Below are 21492 nucleotides of genomic sequence, written 5' to 3' on the forward strand. Positions count from 1 at the left end.
TTCCAGGTTTGACAAACAGTGATCAGCATTTTTTAACGTTTTCTGACATTTTATGGATTGAACGATTACTCGATTCATCGAGAAAATAATCGTTATTTGCAGCTCTAACTGTCACTACTGTTTATTATTTGGTCCCATGCATGCACTCACGCTGTCACTTCTAACTTAAAAGGTCAGAAATGTTTTAATTTACAAAGACGCCTGGGCAGCACTTCATTGACTGTCTGTAGTTTTGTAAAAAAAAAAAAAAAAAAGAAAGAAGAAAATGTCATAGTACAGGAAGTGGGGGATGAGCACAGGAAGTGAGAGTGTGAAAATAAATATCAGGCGTGGCGCCTAAACCTCGGTGAGGGAAAATACAAGAATAACTATTCACACATCCACAACAGATGAGGTGATGCAGCGTTACATGAAACACTAGCTCCTCCCACATGCTGGTGGTCACATTTTTAAAAACTGGAGAAAGATGACAGTGGCAGCGGGGTTATTCTATACTTATTGTACAAACAGCAGTGTTGTGTAATGGGAAGAATGGTCATTGATAAATGGGTCTATATACGCTGCAGAAGGAGGGTCGGTTTAATCACAGTGAAAGAGTGGAATCTGCAGATGGATGAACACCATATACTGTGGTCTCCCTGGTCTCAGATAAACAGAGCTATGATATAGAAATAGGATAGAGTATATGTCTTTGAGAGGGCTATTGATATGTTATAGAGGGAGGGGTTTATTATGAATCTGTACCATCTCTATTCCACCTGTAGAAACGGGAGAAAGTCTGCCTTGAACCTCTATGGGGAGTAATATCAGTCAGATATAGTCTTATACCTGTTTTACATACATACAGTAGCTCTTATTAAGGTCAGACAGTGTGGTGGTGGAACAATTGATTGATATATTGGCTATATCTATCTAGCTATCTAGCTATCTATTGACAGATCGATCAATAAAATAGAAAGTATAAAACACAAGACGTGAAATACAAGATGACGTAAATCTAAGAGTAAAATATCAATCAAATCAAATAAGATAATACAGCGCAGCTCTACAAAGAACACAAATAATAAATAAAATAAATAAAAAATAAAATGTTTACAAAATAAAAATGTAGATTTACTTTTGATGGATTAGAATCAACTTCTAGGTTTTGTGTTCTTGAGTCTGCACGATATTAAAATTCCCCATAATTTCCTGGCAGTTTTCAGCAGTTTTCTGTACTGGCTGTAAATTCTCAGTAATGGCTGTTAATTTGCGAGGATTACTGGAATTAAATGCCAGAATAAAGTATAAAATATAAAGTAATCAATTTACAAATGAACTAATCTCTTTTATACCATTTTTTTTATTTTGTTTATTGCAGCATTCAGCCTGAAGTGACACCGCATGTCCTCCTGTGGGAGCTAGTGAGGCGCCACAGGGCATGAGGCCTGCAGGGCAACGAGGAGGAGGAGGAGAAGAAGAAGAAGAAGAAGAAGAAGAAGAAGGCAAATCTGAGATCAGTGGAGTAATTCGCTGACAGACTGTTGCTGCTGCTGCTGCCGCTGCAGGGACGAACCTATAAACAGAAACAAGGTCAGTTTACATTTCACCATGTATGTTTGTATTTTATCTTGTTATTTCACTGCAAGTCTGCAGTAGTGACTTGTGTTTTGCCAAAAAAAGAGAGTAAATAGGTGGACTACAAAAGAAGAGTGAATGTATTCACTTATAGCAGTCTGTAGTTAGGCATTGACAAGGATTAGAAGTTACACTTCAAAGGTCAGTATCTCTGGTTAATGAGTGATCAGAGTGTTTTTTTTCTTTCTTATTCAGTATAAACATATGAATATAAAACATTTCAGTCCTCACACCCTGTCTGTAAACAGAAGCACAACATTTCCTGGTGAAGTTGCATTTCATGGCTGAATATTCTTCACCTCAACTGTTCCTTTCCAAGCCTTCAGTTACCATCAAAACTCAAGATGTTAAGTTTTATTACACTGTGATCCAGATCACACTTGTTTGCTGTTTTAATTACAGTTGTCCATAGAATACTTACTTAGTTGTTGATTTATTTCTCTGTTTTTGATATTAAGAGGTTTATTTAGCATCATAACAAAACAAGCACTTTTACTTTGAAATTCTGTGAAATATCAGCTTTATTGTGATGTCATGATGGAATATTGTGTTATAATTTTAAGGTCATTTGCCCACACGCTACTGAAGAGTTTTTCCACACTTTTGTTCTCTTGACCATTGATCATAGGTATGAATGTGAGAGAGAATGAATCAAAATAGAAGTATCTTGTATGTTGTGAAAACAGAAACTCTTAGATCCTGAAAATCTCGACCACAGCATCATGTCTGCGTTGACGGGGAAGGTCCAGACTGTCCTGGGCCTGGTCGATCCGAACCAGCTGGGCCGCACAATGACCCACGAGCACCTGACCATGACCTTCGAGTGCTGCTACTTCGCTCCTCCTCCACGTGATGCGGCCGTGGCGCAGAACCCTTTCCAAATGCAGCACATGCACTGGCTGAGGCAGAACCCCTACAGCTGCCACGAGAACCTGCTCCTGAATCAGGAGACCAGCGCCGTCCGGGACGAGCTGCTGGCCTACAGGAAGGCCGGAGGGAGCACGATCGTGGAGAACACCACCACGGGCATCGACCGGGACCTGCCCGCACTCCAGCAGCTGGCCAAGGACACCGGGGTCCACATCATTGCGGGAGCAGGATTCTATGTGGACTGCACCCACACTGAGGCCACGAAGAAGATGAGTGTAGAAAAGGTGGGGTACCTTATAGGTTATCATTAGCACTTATGTGTGGAATACAATTCCAGACTCACCATAAATGACCATTTATTAAGATAACTATTTATACAATCCAATCATGAGGGGTTTATTTGTTAAAAGGTAACATGGATCCACCCTGGATGGTGTCAGTAGCCGGTGTGTTGCATTCAATGAACGGCTGTAAATAGTAAACCCCAGGCTCTAAAGAGAAACACTAGCTCAGTCACTTATCAGTTTCTACATATCAGGCTATACACCAATTAATACATGTTCACACCATTTAAATTCACTCTTATTTTAGTCTAAATAACTTAAAGTGACCATGTCACCTGACCCGAGCCTGACTATCATTTCTGGATTTTTGTCCGATTGTTTTGTCCATATCCAAGCTCTAGTTCACATGTTTAATCTGATTTCTTATTAGAAATGACCACTTACCTGTTGAGATGAACATAAAAAAGAGTATTCCAAAGGAGGCTTCACGTCTACCTGTATTGTAAAGACACACTTTTGCAACTATAGCAACCTATGAATAAATATGGCCCGGTGCAGGTCAAAAGAACCTTAACTGACCCCTGATTCCCTGCACTCCAGCTCACAGACATCATCGTCGGAGAGGTGCTTCACGGGGCAGATGGGACAGACGTTCGCTGCGGTGTGATCGGAGAGATTGGCACCAGCTGGCCAATCACAGAGAGCGAAAGGAAGGTGCTGAGAGCCACAGCACATGCTCAGGCTCAGCTCGGCTGTCCTGTTATTATTCATCCCGGCAGAAATCCTGCCGCTCCAGCTGAAGTCCTCCGGATTCTCCAGGAGGTCGGAGGTGACATCGGCAAAACTGTCATGTCCCACCTGGACAGGTACAAAGTCCCTGAGGACAGGACGTCAGTAAAGTGGAAAAAAGAAAACAACTGAATTATGTAACTGACAGTGTATTAAGCTTTTTTTTTTTTTTTTTTTTTTTTTTTTTAAATATAAACTTATTATAAATAATTTTAAATATGTTGGAATTGCTTATCCATATATTTCAAGGTCTCCTCTTCCTTTTTAGTCTGTAAAACGAGGTGAAAATCAGATTTAAAAAAGAATTTGACAGTATTTTGGGGGAGAATCCAGTGCATTATCAGCTAAATTACACGTTTTCCTGACTTGTTTATTGACATTTCTGAGGTCCTGCATGTTGCAAGGAAATCTGAAGTAGCAGTGACCAGTGCCCTCGTGCTGCAGGAAACAGCGTTCTTTAAGAATCGGTGTAGGAAACTGATCGTACTGAGAACTCTCTGTGATTGCCTGTATATAAATGCAGAATATGATGTTCAAAGAAACACGTAGCACCTTTGATTTTATCCTCCATCTCGTGTTTTCTTACAGGACCATATTCGATGAGGGTGAACTGCTGGAGTTTGCCAATCTGGGCAGTTATCTGGAGTACGATCTGTTCGGAATCGAGACGCTGAACTACTGTTTCAACCTGGACGTGGACATGCCCAGTGACAGCCAGAGAGTCAAGGCGTGAGTCACACTCTCACACTCTCATATGACTATATGAACTAGATACAGTATATGTGTAGAGTATGTGTGTGTGTGTGTGTGTGTGTGTGTACAAAGACGATTAGTCAGGCAGATATTTGTCCTTTTTCTTTTCTTTTTTTTTAAATAATCTGCTTTTCCAACGCATTTGTGTTCTCAGAAATCACGAAAACTTAATGTTCTTCATCCAAAAGTTTATTTTTTCAGTTTTTGATGACGCGTTTCATGTATTTAATATTTATTTGTTTTTTTTTATTGAAAAGACAAAATAATTGTCCTGCAGTGAACACATCAAATGTAGATTGGAGAAACAGACCATCACTGTTTGCTGTATTATTTGTTTTCATTCAACAGTTATAAACTGTTAGTTGTCCTAATTTCTAAAAACCAGCCTTAGCCATAGACAATCTATCTGCAATCCACACATAAATGTGTTCAAATTCCTGTTTTTCTTTTGATATATTCTTTCATTTTTTATATTTGGGGCGAAAATGCTGTCTCCTTCCCTGCTGATAGAAGAGTGTGTCCTCCAGTTTTTTTTTTTTTTTTTTTTTCATGTAAGCTGTGAGACACTAATCTCTCACCTCAGTGCAGGCAGGAGTGTGTGTCAACAGGACGGATAAAAAATGAGTTTCGTTGCCTGCGTTATTCACATTCCGAGCAGATGGTTGTCCACACACACACATACACACACACACAAGACAAGTTCAACAAAGCGCGAAGGTTGATTGACAATTACGGTGTGTTTTTGGGCTTAAAACATGATTAGTTTTCTTGTGTTCACGGCCCCTTCGGTTTTTCCGGTTGTTTCTTTGCTCTGCGCTCAGGTTGGCGTTCCTGGTGGACGAGGGCTACGAGGACAAGATCCTTGTCGCACACGACATCCACACCAAAGACCGCCTGACCAAGTACGGCGGCCACGGATACTCGCACATCCTGAAGAACATTGTGCCAAAGATGTTGACGAGGGGCATCACTCAGCAGCAGGTGGATAAGATTCTCATCGACAACCCCAAACACTGGCTGACCTTCAAATAAGGCAAACTAGAGGAGGCCGTAACCTTCGCTGAGTTTCTTACAGTGTCAGCACCCGCCCTAATCTAGCAACTAATTACCTTGCTCCATAACAGATCGCTGACTTAATCAAATAATTTCTTCTGAAATTTGCATTCAAATCCATCCTTTGCTTTTTGGGTCATGCTGCTCACAAAACAGACAAACAGACAAAAGCGGCTAAAAACACTCTACTCTAAATAAAAAGTGGCCGGTGACAGAAGCTTTGATGAAGCTATTTTTTTTATCTTTGGATGATAACTGCACACTCTACAATGAATATCTCAAGCTCTTTGCAATAACAACAGTCCAAAGTGATTCCCAAATGTGACTTTGAACCATTAAATCAACAGCACTCCAGTGCTTCCACGTACATGTGTCCTTAATTTTGTATTTTGTATATAGCAACGATGTTTTCTAACTTTGTCTCTTCAGTAGAAGATAACTGCAGACTGTTGATTCAATCAGCTGAAATGCTTGACATGGCGATCCCTGTAAAGTACGACTTCATTTTATACAGCGATTATTAACTTTCCAAGCCAATGATGTAAAAGAAGCTCGCAGGGATCACAGCGCCGCTGATTTGCAATGCCGCTTCGGTCCCATTTATAACCACAAGAATAATGTTTGGTCTGCATAAATATGAATGCAAATATACAAATATTGAATTCCCTCCGAATGTGTGTTGTTTATGACACGCTTGTGTGTATATATGGGTCTAATTGATGTGTCGCTATCAATGCTGCTTGCGTTGTGTTTGTTCGTAAGTGACATTTCTGCAAACACACTTTTATGGAAGGTAAATAATGAGCCTGGCGGTAATCAGTATGCTGCTCATCTCTGCTCTCGACACAATGTGGCTGTGTTAGATGAGTTGTCCTGTCGCCCCTCAGTGGGTGACGGGGTGTCTATGGGAGGTTGACTGTCTGGCGGGCCCAGATGAAGGACATGTTCTCCTCGCACCTGGAAACAGGTGGCCTCACAGGGTGACTTCACCACATGATCAATGACGTGATTTCCACAGCTGACTGTGCGCAGTGAAAAACTGTGTAACTTTGATGAATCTTCCGGGGGGGGATTACAGCGCGAGGCGGAGGATTTCATTTTACGATATATTTAACATTGTGGCTGACAGGCTTATCTGGAGGAGCGTAACAATCAGCAGGCAGATCGATGGATGTCGTTGAGCTCGAGGAAACATTTCTCTCTATGTGTGACCGTCCACTTTCGTGATGGTGACTAACTACCAGACCAGCCCTGTTGTCCCAACCAGCTGTCACATAGAGACTGACAAGAAAGATGAGTTATGGCGATCATGTTGTGACAGTATGGACGTCATTATGGCCCCTTACAGAGTTCAAGTATGTTTTAAGCTGCACAGAGTTCAAATGTTACTTTTTATAATCATGCATCAATACAACTTTGAACATTTTCCCCTCATTTTTTTCTTTTTTGAAAAATAAAGCACACATGTAGACTAACAACACTGTGAACAGAGTGGTGATTATGTGAGCATTGTTTTAGCATCTATATTTCAATGCTTAGAGTCAATACATTCAACTTTTAATCTACAGTCACTCAGTATGTGTTAGCATGGCGAGTATATGCCTGACATGGGAGCAAACCTAATTTGTAAAGCTACGAGATCATTCCAGGTGCATGAGTCAATCTGACAAGGATACAATTAAACAATGTATACATTAAGACGTGTTTTTCCTGTCATGTAACTACACAGAGCAGGTACATGCCTCCCTCCACATCACCCGCCAGTCTTTTGTAATATGGAAATGGTGAGCTCTGTCTCTGATAATCCAACTGACATTGAATCGAGACTGAGAAATGAAGCAAGCTATTTTGCAGAGCGCCTCCCCCTCCCATGGCAGACCGTTTCCATGTTTCAATCAGCGTACAACATGAAGCCGGAGAAAGTGCTGTACTTGTTGTTGTTGCCCCCGTGCGCCTTCCCGCCATCCAGTTTGATGTAAATCTCGTCCCCGGGCTCGAGGTGTAGAACAACACTGTTGCTGGCGTAGTCGTAGTTCTGATCGGCGTCTTGGGCAATGGCACTGGCTCTCACCTGCAGGAAAACAAATGTCACATTTAAATTGTGAAACCAGAACCGGCGCGTCAACTTCATTTCAGCCATGGAATAATCATCACACAACTCTTTTTACTTGACACTACATGGAAAATGCACTACTCGTGTGTCCGTCTATGAAAACAACGTGCGTAAAAGTTGTGCGTAAAAATGTGGGGATTCTAAATGTGTTGTAAAACAAGTGTAAACTCCCACTATTTTCATTTTTTTGCACAGTTTTCATTAACTATTTTCACACCACTTATATATGAAACGTGCTACCTGGTTGTTTTTACAGAGGTCAGCCCACATGCTGGTTCCGTCTCCTCCTCGCATCAGCACATGGTAAACAAAAAAGTAAATCCCCGGTATTGAGCAGGTGAATTTCCCAGTCGAAGGGTCGTAGTGGTTGCCTAGATTTGTGACGACGTCGTCAAATTTCAGCACTTCATAACCCTCATGCTGCTTTTTCAGTCCTGCATAAAACGCAATCTTTGGAATTGTGTTGTAAGTCGCAGCACTGATGGCACCGGTGGGGCCATAAGCTCCGGGTGCTCCGGGTGGACCGGGGGGCCCCGGGGCCCCTCTCTCTCCCGGCGGACCAGTAGGTCCAGGTGGCCCGGGCTCGCCAACCGGACCCCTCGGTCCCATCCTCCCTGCGCGCCCGGGCTCTCCTTGAGGACCTTGGATGAAAGTCGGCAGCGACTGAACCAGGCGGTTGTCTTTGATTGGGTTGGTTGCTTTGGCCGTGGCTGTGGCTGCGGTCCCGTGGGAGTCGCACACCATTTGACAGGACCCGAGCATCTCGTAGCGCGCAGGATTCCCGGCGGAGTTCACCACGACGGGGATCAGAACCACCAGCACCAGCACCAGCGCGACGCCACAAACACCAGTTGCGATCATCTGCGCTCTGCGGATTCGTGGTGTTCTCCGGAGGCGATGGTCTTCCAGCCTGCTTCTGGGCGATATTTTGTCAGAGAGAAGAAGTCGCCCTGCTCTGGGTTTATGCTGCAACCTTTGGAGACCAAATACTCCTGTAAACGTTTGTGCGCAAAAGTAACCATCCACAATTTTACGCGCTGCAATATTCGCCCAATTACTTCATCTCCGCTCTCTCGCCGTAGGAAATAGAACAACAGAAGACTGTGTGAGAGTTAAAATCAGTAAGGAATCAGCGCTGTGTGATTGTGCAGCCACAAAGTCAGCTGCACAAGTTTCTGCTCACTGCGGTGCCACAGGAGAGAATGGGCTAGAAATTAAGCGTTGCCCGTTTCAGTGTTTGTGGAGTGAGGGAGGGGTGGAGGTGATGGATGGGTTAGAAACCGTGCATTTCTTTAATCAACAGAGAGAAAGTGAACAACATGCGCGCATCGATGCAACTTTGAAGCTTCCAAACAAATCGGATTTCATGCTTTTGTTGGTGAAGCCAGTGATTGTCTTCAAATCATTTCACCTGCATTTTTCTTTTTTTAAAGCTCTGTATTTCTTTCCCTAACATTGTTTCACCACTAAAGGTTATTAGCAGTTATCCAAACAGATCTAAAAGGTCCTGAGCATAATTAAGCCTATTAAGAGAAAAAGCTATACTCTTTTGGCACCTGGTCACACCTCGGTGGCTCCCCGTGTCCAATTTATCATTTGGAGAAAATCTATAGAGCCATTGAAAGGAAGGGGGGAGTCACTAGGAGCTGGCAGTGAAGGATGACTTCATACGGAAATGAAATGACTGAATACTGAGGCATTTAGAGGGAAAATAGGATTAGATCATTTAATTACCACAGGGTATTCACCTTTTGCAGCTGTAAGTTATAAAAAAAATGGTTGCAATAATCAAAGTGATAGCTTATTTATCTGAATTCTTATTTATAGAACGATTCAAATATTGATTTTTAAGGTTTAAAACCAATGTCTTGTTTGGATAAAAACTTGAACACGGTGGCTTTGCTGGGGTTTGAGTGATGAAAGGCTAATTGTTCGCGAGGAGGGCAGATGATGATATGCTCATGAATGCAGAGGCTGTCACTCTGTCGATGGCACCACTCGACCAGGTGGAGAGATAGATGAACAGGAAGTTAAAGACACGGACAAAGTGATGGTGGGTTTGTTTTTGTTTTTTGTTTTTTGTTTTTTTTGGGGGGGGGCGCGAGGATGAAGCTGATTGCAGCCTCAATGAGATGCAGTGAAAGTTCAACTACAATGTTTGTTATCACAAAAAGTGAACAGTTGAAAAAGAGAAACAATAGCAAATATTACAGCAAAAAATAAAATGATAATTTGGCCAAATCATATAAATATTTAATTGAAACACAAAAATGTTTCCCATTTATTTTGTAAACACAAAATGTGAATAGACATGTTAAAATTAAAGCTGCAGTGTGTAACTTTTAGTAACATCATGTAACATTATGTGTTTGCTGATTTCTTCCTCTGAATACTGGCTCTGTCGAGCAATACTATCAGATCTGACTGGGGGAGCATATGTGTGTATACATCAGCAGCGCAGGGAAGGGCCGACGGGGTCAAGAAGCAAACTACTAATGGCGCTTTTCCACTATACAGCACGACTCGGCACATCACGGCTCGACATGGTTTTCCATGATTACAGTGATATAGTATTATAGTTCCTCAACGTGGGCAGAGTCACGACATCTTTTAATATTCAACACACAAAAACTAGTGACTTGTAAAGCAGTTGTGTTCGATTAACTGAATCATTAGAATCAGTTCATTAAAAAGATTTGTTCAGTACTTCCTGCATGACCAGAGCACAGACTCCTCTGTCACGGACACTGAACTGAACGGTTTGGTATTCGGCTCGCGATAGCCACTTTTGGCAGCGTTATCACTAAATACACCAGATTTCCTCTGTTAAATGTTGAGATTTTAGACATTTCCTTGCTAAATGTTGGAGATTAACACATGTTTTCAGGAGGTTTAAACATTTTGAACTGATCTACAGTTCAGCATTGTTCTGTTTGATTCCTGTGTCGGACGTCAAGCTCATGACTCTTCCAGTGACGACACTCTCTGACCAATCGGTGACCGGCAGTCTGTGGACGTCACATTTTAGTATCGGCTCAGCTCACTTGGAACCTCACCAGAGCAGGTGCTAAATTACCAGGTCCCATCACTAATGGAAAAGCAAAAAAAAATGAGTGGAGTCGAAGTTTCTTGAGCAATATAGAATTCACTGCTGAAACTTTTCAATGTTGCTACTTGGAGATTAACCCACGTTTTTAGGATTGTTAAGTAGTTTTAAGTGATCTACAATTCGGCACTGTTCGGCTTGATTTCTGTCCACGCGTCTCCGGAGTACAGCCTCCTACTCCACAGACTACAGCGGCAGCCCGCGATCGCCGGTGCTGTCCCTAAATACACCAGACTCCTGTTAAATACAGAGATTTCCCTGGTAGTTGTTGGAGATTAACCCATGTTTTTAGGATTGTTAAGTAGTTTTAAGTGATCTACAGTTCGGCGCTGTTCGGCTTGATTTGTGTGTGGGACGTCTCTTCCTGTGACGGGACTCAGGCCAGTCAGCGACCGGCAGTCTGATCAATCATGGCATAGTACCTACTTAAGCACGCTTTTGGAACCAGCAGGTACTAGAAATAGTACCTGGTACCAGGTACTATGCTAGTGGAAACGCTACTTTAACCTTGCCGTGGCATGACGAGACGAGTAGAAGTAGAGCCAGTGGAAATGTGCCATTAGTCTCTTACATTTATGTACAATTCATTTTATCCAAATTGAATTTGGTCATTGGAGCTCATCAGAATGCTCTGAGAGATTTAATTGAATATTGCTTTGTATTTTTAAGAAAAATAACCCACTGCAGTAACCTGGGCCATTCAAAATACAGGCAATTCCAGAAAGGACTTCAAAACAAACTGTATCAGCCTCTTTTGTGGTCCTACATGAACACATCATGTTCTATACTCAACGTTGTTCAAAGAATCTCCATTTTTTTCACATTGGAGATTAATGCAGCCTTTTTTGTGTTGGTGCAGTGGCTATAAATGGATAAGGGATGACGTCACAGACCTCTGTGCACTAATCAGGAGTTTCAGCAACATGTGAGTAAGAATATGATACTGGAAATCCAACCACTTTGTGTGAAGGTACAGAATGGTCCCTCTTGAGGTTTTGAGTTCAAACTGAAATCAATATTTTATATTTTATATATTTTATATTAACCATGATGTTTTATTTATAATTTTTTTTAATAAACAGCATTTATCATGTTTCAGATCAGATAAATAATAGTTGACCATACTGAGCAGGTCGCCCACTGATTAGATGTCCTTGAGCCAGACTCTGAACCCTGAATCACGCACTCAGTGGTGAATGAATAAGTGAGTGGTAGAGAAGGGTTTGATGCATAGAAGTGCCCAATGGATGACCTGTTGTTAAGGGCTTTGAATGGCCTGAATAAATACAAATACATTTATCAACACCGTGGCTAAAAACCGCTTAGTTACACTTGGTTTTCCAAACAATTGCATGCTATAAATGTATAGTAACTCGTATTTAAATAGGGTTATGGTCACACAAACCTATAAGCTCAAACAAGGTGGTACAATGTTAGCTGTTGTGATAATTCATCAATTAATAGCAGCCAATGATTCGTTTATTTGAATTTTAATCACAAATATAGAAGAGAAATGGGGCTTCATTGATTTTAAAGTGCAGTCTAATACTGCAATCTAACTGCTGCATCATAACAGGGTGCGACATAGAAAGACATGAAATACAGTAAAATTTCATAATTACTCCTTTATTAGATGCCACTATGTACTTCCTGGTTCTGTCTTACTTTATTTGTGTATCATTGTCACAGCTGACGGCACTTTGGAGTGAGCTGAAATTCATTATCATTCCTAAAAGAACATGTTTTCTGTGGGATGGGTGCAAAGTGAGAAATAGGAGAAGTATATCATAGAATAGCATATAAAAGCACACATGCACAGTGGGACATACTGTGGCGCTATGAGTCAGTGAACACTTGTTAGTGGTCAGGCTCTTTTCCTCCAGTTGGCACAAGCCTCTGGTGACTCAGGGAGACTTGTCAACCAGGAGACAGAGTGAGCATTGGTTTCAAAATGCACCAAAAGCTGCAGGAAGAAAACACAAATTGTCTGAGGAAAGCTCTTCAATGTCAGTGTGCTTTCTTTCTTTCTTTCTTCTTTTTTTTTGTACTTCCGTTAAAAAACACAAATTGAACGTGCGTCTATCTGAAGTTGACTTTCATCACTCCTCTCTGGCGCACGATCCGCGTCGATTAGCTCACCTCCTCTGCCATATTGAAAGATTCCTCTGTGGTGAAGAGCTCTGACAGGTTGTTTTCACTCCCCCACTTTAGAGTTCATTTACAACCAGTCAGGCAGGAGTCCTGTGGGAGCCTGATGATTTTTGACACCCGGACAAGCAGATGTTCAGAGGACATGAATAAAACATACAGCCCATCTGACCACAGAGCGGAGGCTTTTCTGAGGGTTTAATGAAATATGAGGCATGATTTCAATTCACATGTACCCAGATTGAGGGGGGAGGGGGGGGGTGCCAAAGCTTTGTCAGTAAGAGTGTGATGCTGCATGAAATATGTATGACATTCATGTAGTCTGACCTGGGTGGCTAAGCAGGGTTATGACAATCAAAGCCGAGACAGGTTTGTCAAACAATTTGTGTGGTGAATGGGAAGGAAAGTGAATGGACCTCTCATTACCAGCTGGGAATATAAACAGAAAAATGATGTGACCACTGACACCCGGGTGTTCATCAACTGATAAAACCTCGAGCACGCCACGGAGTGATGAGATTCATGCAGGTTTCACGCGTCCTGCTCTTTCTGAATTTCACTGTTTATTTTCCTTGAACACTCAGAAAAGGCTTTTGCTCAGCAGTTCTGCTCAGCAGGGGGGGTCGGGTCGGGGGGGGGGGGGGTGGTGGGGTTGGTGTGTGTTACCACACCACCCACTCAAAGCTGGTCCTGTACTGTATTTAAAATCCAGGAGCAATCACAGTCGCCCAGTAGGGAAGGTCTTTAGTTACATACTGCCGAGCAGAGCTTTTCATTCAAGTGAAAATCTGAGCGTGATTGCAGATTGTTTTTGTTTGATTTCATTATTTACTCCAAGACAAAAGACAACATCTACTTCAAGACTGTTATTCAATATGCGAGCATGTTGAATATATTGGGTAAACATACAGATTCAGACTTGTCAGAGCTTTGACTGTAGGTCAGTTATTTAAATTGTGTGAAACGACGGTGGGTGAGTGGCACAGCGCGTCTTCATTCAACTGGAAGGTCGAGGGTTTGCGTCCCAGCTATAATGCCGACGTGTCCCTGGCCGAGACTCTTAAACCCACGTTGCTCCTGGCGACTGTGCCGGCAGCGTGTGAATGGGTATGACAGATGTGCGATAGAACATGAGCTGCGTATGAAGGTGTGAGTGAAAGGGTGAAGGGCAACACTGCAGTATAAAGCAGCTTTGAGTGGTCATCAAGACGAGAACTAGGCACTATACAAATACAGATATGATATCGGTAAATATGATGTTGTCTCGAGTTGAATTCCATGTTTCAGGACGTCCTTGGAAAAGAGATTTGCAATTAAAAAAAAGGGGAAATAAAAAAAAAAATTGTGATGTTTAGCAACTGTAGATCAAAGTGTAAATATTGTTTGTTATAGTGCACTATACATCCTTCCAGAGCAAAACAAACACTTTTATTTTGAAATTCTGTGAAATATGGTCACCTATGTCATTACTGCGATAAGATTATGGAATATCGTGATATAATTTGAAAGATAATATCACCCACCCCTACTGAACACTTCGATTGATTCAAGTTGGAGACCCCTGTATTAAAGAAAAGGCCTGCATGTCCTAAAGGTTCTACTGTATATGTAAGAAATGTATTATATGAAGACGTTAAATGATCATGATGTGTCACCAGAGATTACAGTAACACGTTGAACTGAAATACTGGCTTCACTGCCCTTTGACACATGGGATACGAGCATCTACTGAACCTAAAAAGATCCTCATAACCCTCTCAAAAAATGTCTCGACCAGAGGAGAAGGAAAAACAAGCATCTGCAGTGGAGAGACTCTTAAAAGTAGAGAGGACGTTGAAAGATTGCATGCCAGTGGGGATTCTTTTCTCCCTGATGGGTAAACAACACAGGGAACTTGTGGTCACCTTGTCATCTCCTATCATCGTGTGATAATCCTCCACTGCTGTCCTCAAGCAGACGCACTTTCACTCTCAGTCTCCTCCCGTTGCCTACTTGAACCACACTGCTGCAATAATTTGAATACGTAACAATCCCTCAGTTGTATAATGACAATAAAGACGATTTCCTTTCCTTTCCTTTCTGGTATTTTAAAACATCACCTTTAATAAATCAGAATGTATTTATTTCATAAACTGAATGAAATGTTCCAAAAGATTCTCCAGATTCCAAAAGAATTTGAAAGTGTTTTCCTAAAGTGCTGTGTGTACATAGACAGATAGAACTCCACATAATGGTCTCTACAATTTTTTATGAGTATATTATTTTGATATGATGCTCTTTGTACTTGTAGGACATTTTCATGGTCACATCAGAATTGACTGTGATCTAATGAAAAAAGACTACTATGATGTGAGGACTGAATTGATTGATTGATACAATGCATCTAAAAGAGTGCCATTATAATGCTTTCCTTTTTATACCAGCAATACACAAATGAGATTAAAAAAAAAACAAAAAACATTTGAATCTGAGGCCAGAAACCTTGTGCACATAGGTCTGTGTGTGTAATAACGATCTCCTGGGAAATTCCATGCTCTTTGCTACTGGGGTGTTTTGATTGCTCACAATAAAACTGGATTCCAGGATTACAACAAAGGATTATAACAAACACAAATCCCCAATGCAACAAGAAGAAGAAGAAGGGAAAAAAAATAAGTAGATTGATTTTCATCGAGATGTCAGTCGATGCACTGTTTCGCTGATGGCATCAGAGGGCGGAGTGTCACATTTTCTGCCGATTAGATTGAGCGGCAGCGAGGGGCTTAGTGGCAAATACAATCGAGGAGTGTAAACATACAGAGGGCCACAAGAGGCCGATCAATGCCTGCAGTCTGGGATTGATTAATTACCCCAAGAAGGAGACTGAGGTGTGAGGGCACCAGAGAAACCTGATCAGAACAAGATTTATCACCCAATCTTTGTATCATCACCAACCCTCCCCCCCATCTGTTTACTCTTCTTGTACCTTTCTCTTTTTTTTTGGCCAAATGTGTCCTTCTCCATTTATAAAATTGAGTGTGTCATGATTAAATGTAAAAAGCCTCTCGGACATGTGTATACATAGAGAAAGAAAGAACAAGGTCAGTGTGGTTCAAATAATAAAAAAAAAAAAACATTCAAGGATCTGACATAGCAAACATCCATGAACAATTTGGGGGAAAAAACATTCCCCTGAAGAGACTATTGTCCAACAAAATGCCTGAAAATGAAGTACTGAATACCAAATGACAAAAAAAAGATTGGAAACTCAGGACCCAAAGGAGACTCAGACAGGAAGCAGATCAAATAAAGTTACTAAGACTTGAGCGAGTTGGTGATTCGTTACATGATAAACTCTGGCAGAGCCAAGACACAAGCACAACTGTGGACGGAACAATGTGGGAAGCAGCAGCTCTTGTAGAAGCAGTGATGAGTTGATGAGGTGCAGGTGTGATGAACAGGAGCCCAGGTGAGGGAAGCCACGCCCATGATGAGGTGAGAGTGACAACAGGACAACATTTAAACCTCTGTGGTTTAGAGACAATGGTTCCAAAAAGGAGAAAAAAATCCAGTGAGCAGCAGTGAAAAGGCCTTTTTAACGTAGGCGATCAGTGGAGAATGACCACAGGGCTTTGAAATGTAACTCAACTAATCACTTGTTACGACCAAGGTATGCAGAAGACAACAATGTGAACATGGAACATGTCAAACCTTGAAGTGGATGAGCTACGGCAAAAGATTTCTCCTATGCTGTACCTAAAAAGTGGCCAGTAAATGTTCAATACAATGGACAAAAGATTCATGGATGTTGTGAAGGACATGAGGACAATTGGTGTAAAAGAAAAGGACACAAGGGAGAGGACAAGATGGAGGGAGATGGTCCACTGAAGCCAGAAGAAGAAGAAGCAAACAAGCAAAACACAAAAACACTTCTCTTAGTTTTCACAAATCATTTTGGAAGGTTATTATAAAGTTGTTAAGGGTTGACATTTTGGGAAATTAGGTTTTATTTGCTTTTATATAAGAAATAAAGAGGTTGAGAGGAAGCATAACTGTTTTTTCTTAACCTCGGCTAGCTTTGGCTAATATTCAGTCTTTGTGCTAAGCTAATAGCTGCTCTCATATTAGACAGGCAGATTTGCAAATAGTATTAATGTGTTTAATCTTTTCATTGAAGTCAATGTAAAGGTCCTGAAAGGGAGATAATGTTTCATTCAGACAAAGTGTGGTCAGCTTCCTCCAGTTAATGTTCATTACAACATCATTAACCCACAGCTATGTTGTAGTTAGCTTATGAAGGTGGACATCTCTTGTGAGCAATGTAACATGAACACAATGGGCTGGTTTGAATTCCCTCACAACAGGCTGCTGTTGTTGTTGTTTGTCTTTGTATTGTAGTGTTTTAATCAGTTTTAAACAGATAAAAAAAGAGTTGATTTGAAAACAAATCAGGCTCACTCCACCCAAACAACCAAACGTCTCTCTCGAAATCTTTCTTTTCAGCTAAATGCAAATTATCATGCTTGACATAGTAATTACAACAGATTTTAGCACAACGAGCCACGTCCTAGAGTAAAAACAAACAAACAATGCACTTTGTGATTGGAGGTACTGCTGGTAACTCAGCACCTTCACAAACAGCACTTTTGAAATGCAGCATTTAACACAAACGAGAAAAACAAAAAACAAACAAACTTCTTGTGGACTTCCTTGTTACCAAACCGGCATGCTTAGCCTGGCACAGTGAGGAGGTTTGCGTTATCTTCAGAATTTGATGGACTCCCAGGCTTATCAACAAAACCTTTAAACCTCCAGACGTGTCAGCGCCTCCAATTCATTCAAGCACAAAGCAAACATATTTATGCACTTGTTGCATAAAGATGGCATCTTTCAGCTTTTAGGTCTAAAACATAAGCCCCAAGATTTTAATCAAATATCCACTTCCTTCCTTGCTTCCTTCACGTGCCTACTTTGAAATGTGATTACTCTAAGCATTCTTCTAACATCTCAGGCATTGATACACTCAGATATATAGATGAACATATCAATTCAAAGAGCTTAACATATTTAATTTTTTATTAATCTTTTATTGACTTGGGCGGGGGAGTCCAACGCTTATGGAGTCCCCCAGGGGTCAGTATTAGGTCCAAAACTGTTCTCTCTCTAGCTATTAATGATATAAGTGTCTCATATCATGAGGATTGTTTTATTTGCAGATGATATAAACCTTTAGAGCACCTCACGGAGCATACTGTATCACATCAGACATTTAAGTTCAGTTAAAACATTTGAGAAAAAAAAAGATGATGTTAGTTTTGAGTTTTGACTGCTAGACATGGCAGGCACCTGTTTTCTAAACACCAAATGATAGAGTTCTGCATTTGACCACAAAATAGTTTGATGTTCAGGAATTGGTGGAGAACAAAAGCAGGATGAAATAGAAAATGGAATAACGTCATCATCACATGGGTGGAGCCAGAACTCAAAATGAATGTTTGCTAGAGCCATGCACCGACACAAATTGGTTTGTAGTTGTAACTTAAATTCCAAATACTCGTTGACAGTTAAAGGTGACATCGAATGCCTGTATCGCACATATGTGTTAGTTATGGAGGTCTACTTAAATATATTAACTTGTTTTCATGGTTAAAAACCTCCGAATCGTTGCAAACGAGCCGATCAAAATATCTCCTCACTGACGCTCTCGTCAGCCGCGCTGTTTCAGACCAAAATCACACCCCCAGAACGTGGACTGTGTTGTGATTGGCCAGCCAACGAGAGCTTTCCTACTGTCCTGTGATTGGCCAGGTACCTGGAAGTGACGTAATAGATAGGCCAGCTCTCAGATACACAGCTCCCCCTCTGGCAAGGTGGATGCTCTGCATCTCAGCAGCTACAACGAGAGTAGTTCTTCTTCTTCTGTGGTTGAATGTACGCAACCGGATGTGCCGGACTAGTGCCCGCACCAGGTGGCGCTACGGTGGTGAGAGGAGTGGTGAGGTACACTGATGTGGGCTTCGCAGAGCCCAGGAAAACAATAAAACCCTATTTTCTCAGCAGTGGCTGAACTGTTTGTTCTGAAACTTTAGGGTTTCATAAACGAGGTAATGACGCAGATACACACACAAACGCAGCGTTAATTGGAGCTTCCGGTCCATGTCGCCTTTAAGAGTTCATATACCCGAGTACACACAGTGGAGCGTTGGATGTCATTGTTGTCTCATGGCAAAAAGGTCACAAGTTAGAGCAACAAACCAAAACTGACGACTATACACCTTATCACCTGAACTACATGTAATTGTTTCAACTGAGGGCCTTACTGTGAGTGAGTGAGTGGGTTTCTACAGATTCCTCCCACAGTCGAAATACATGCAGATTAGGGATTAGGTTTATTAGATTAATTCTTTGGTTAATTGGACACTCTAATTTGAACATGGGTGTGACTGTGAGAGCAAATGGCTGTTTGTTGGCTCTGTGATAGACGAGTGACGAGTGTTCAGTGTGGACCCAGCCGATCGCCCTACGTCAGCTGGTCAGCAGATCAGATCAGATCAGATCAGATCAGATCAGATACCTCTGTGGAATTGTTCTTCTTTTCAATTCAGTCAAGGCATGAACCAATTAACCTGTCCATTATTAAACACAGTATGACTATACGCTACGTCAATAAATAAATACCTCAGGGTCTCAAGAGACTATATGATATTATATAACTACCCGTCTATAACATGAATCTCCTCATATAAAACGCTGCACATAATGAATCAAGACTGGTCATCGTCATAACAGGGGAAGCCACATGACAGCGTTGATGTGTGATGCATGACTGTCTCTCTGTCGCCTTACATCCTCACCCGAACTAATGATGACCTTTGATTCCCAAAGGATGTCAAGAGATGAGAGGGGTAAAAAAAAGAAAAGTGAGCCCACCCAATTAAATTAGGGTGCAGAGGACTGGAACGTGTGAGCACGTCATGCTGCTAGAGTGAATGGTGAGGGGTTCCAGGAAAGACAAAACTCGGTATAATTAGGATTCAGGAGGCCCTTTGTCAAAGATAATTAAAGCTGACAGCTACTGTGGAGTCGAGAAGAAGAGCAGAAAAACCCCTCAAACTCCAGGCTTCACTTTAACATAGCCTCTACATAGACTTCCAGTCCCTACCCCTCACACACAAACCTTAACTTAAACCCTTACCTTAATCTTAACCAATTAATGCCTAACCCTAACGACAATTTACATTTTAGCCCTAAGCTTAAATAGTTCCCTTAAGAAATGAGGTTCTGCCTCATGAGGACCAAGTTTTGACTCCTGGTCCTGACAGGGTCAGTGTTTATGCCGGAAAAGGTCTAAAGAGGTAACAAATACAAGTGCGCGCACACACACACACACACACACACCCTGCAGTACCATTCATCATTCATAGCTCGCTTGGAAACTGCATAGTAGGCGATAAAATAGATGACAGATTAATAGACACACTAAAGACAGTTGTGGTATCTACACATCCAGTCTTTTGAGGCTGACATAAAGCTGAACAATATCATTATTAGAGGTGACGCTTTAAGCAGACAGCTCATATCTCATCCTCTCACAGATCTGTGAGGTGTCTGTGCAGCGACCTCAGTCTTTTATCACTGGAGTGGAGATTGTCTGCAGTGTTTCGTGGATTCCCCCCCCCCCCCCAGTTTAGTGTCAACATAACAACGATCTGTCCTTTATTCGCTGTTACACCTCGACCCCTAAAGTTACTGTTACTGTGACACGACGCCGCCACGCCTCTTATTCCATCGACTGACTCGATTCGAAGTGACTCGATTCAATTTTCTTAACAGTCACATCTGGAGCCATAAAGGTGAATTGTCCTCATTCTAATGATGTCCCAGACCCAGTTCTTCTGGTCTGCTGCACTCAATATAATAATAAAATAATACCTTGGAGGTGGGCGTGGTTGGCACTCGCGTGGAGGTGGCTCGTTAAATCAGTCACAGGTGAGTAAATTGACACAGGTGCCGCTGCTTTGTAATCACACTCTCTCCCTTCATATGAACATGGAGGGAGAGGACTTACAAACATGACAGCATCGGTGTATTGTTTATAATTCTCTCTGTCTCTAGTGTGTCAAGAGAATCCACTGTGGCAGCGAGACTTGCTACAAATACATGACCAATGGATCAAATTAGGACTGAAAAGGCTCATTATTATTATTTTTTTTTTTAATGGAATTTATATCAATTTGTGTGGGAAGCATTAACACATTTATATCCATCTACAGTTATACCAGTTAGAGCTCTATCCCAGCCTTTTAAAGCGTGGGTATGTTTAATGGTCCAATGTGTAATATTGAGGACTCCACAGCTCACCCCTCCATTTCCACAGCGTGTCAGGGAACTACGGTGGCTTTTGATAAGCAGAAAGGACGTTCTTCTTTGTTTGTGTGGAGAGTTTTCCATATCAAAACATGCAACATATGCACTGGTTATTTGTGAAAGTGGGGAACAATTGAGAAACACAACATGGAAGTAATAATTATGAAAAGTAATCGATAGATTGAACAATAAATATGATCATTATTTGCTGGTCAAATGGCTGCGTATACAAAAGAACCATGTTTTCTGGTCTGAAGCAGCTGTGGAGTCTACTTAAAAGCATGTTCTCTACAATTTTTAATTTTTTAACAATTGTACTACAATAACAGTGCCCTCAGTCGGCAAATCACACGTCTTGTAACTGGTTCAGTGTTAATTATGCCAATGTTTATAAATACATACATATATAATAC

At 41.5% G+C, this 21492-nt stretch overlaps 2 protein-coding genes across 2 annotated transcripts; one reads left to right on the forward strand and one right to left on the reverse strand.

The window, feature by feature from the left end:
* Nucleotides 1-1462: 1462 nt before the first annotated feature.
* On the forward strand, nucleotides 1463-5437 carry pter (phosphotriesterase related). The gene is made up of 5 exons (XM_058635774.1): nucleotides 1463-1572; nucleotides 2304-2771; nucleotides 3372-3637; nucleotides 4149-4289; nucleotides 5135-5437. Exons 2-5 carry the CDS (start codon nucleotides 2340-2342, stop codon nucleotides 5343-5345), a joined length of 1050 nt encoding a protein of 349 aa, XP_058491757.1. The 5' UTR covers nucleotides 1463-1572; nucleotides 2304-2339; the 3' UTR covers nucleotides 5346-5437.
* A 1222-nt stretch (nucleotides 5438-6659) lies between these two features.
* Nucleotides 6660-8661, reverse strand: c1ql3b (complement component 1, q subcomponent-like 3b). The gene is made up of 2 exons (XM_058634659.1): nucleotides 7720-8661; nucleotides 6660-7437 (listed from the first exon to the last, which is right to left on the reverse strand). The coding sequence occupies exons 1-2, from the start codon at nucleotides 8338-8340 to the stop codon at nucleotides 7258-7260; spliced, it is 801 nt and encodes a 266-aa protein (XP_058490642.1). The 5' UTR covers nucleotides 8341-8661; the 3' UTR covers nucleotides 6660-7257.
* Between the last annotated feature and the right edge of the window lie 12831 nt (nucleotides 8662-21492).

Source organism: Solea solea, chromosome 1 (genome assembly GCF_958295425.1).
Source record: "Solea solea chromosome 1, fSolSol10.1, whole genome shotgun sequence".
Lineage (NCBI taxonomy): Eukaryota > Metazoa > Chordata > Actinopteri > Pleuronectiformes > Soleidae > Solea > Solea solea.

Coding starts and splice junctions, on each gene's coding strand:
- pter (XM_058635774.1), top strand. CDS start 2,340: ATGTCTGCGTTGACGGGGAAGGTCCAGACTGTCCTGGGCCTGGTCGAT. Junction 2,772..3,371: donor AGAAGATGAGTGTAGAAAAG/GTGGGGTACCTT, acceptor CCTGCACTCCAG/CTCACAGACATCATCGTCGG. Junction 3,638..4,148: donor GTCATGTCCCACCTGGACAG/GTACAAAGTCCC, acceptor GTTTTCTTACAG/GACCATATTCGATGAGGGTG.
- c1ql3b (XM_058634659.1), bottom strand. CDS start 8,340: ATGATCGCAACTGGTGTTTGTGGCGTCGCGCTGGTGCTGGTGCTGGTG. Junction 7,438..7,719: donor ACCTCTGTAAAAACAACCAG/GTAGCACGTTTC, acceptor GTTTTCCTGCAG/GTGAGAGCCAGTGCCATTGC.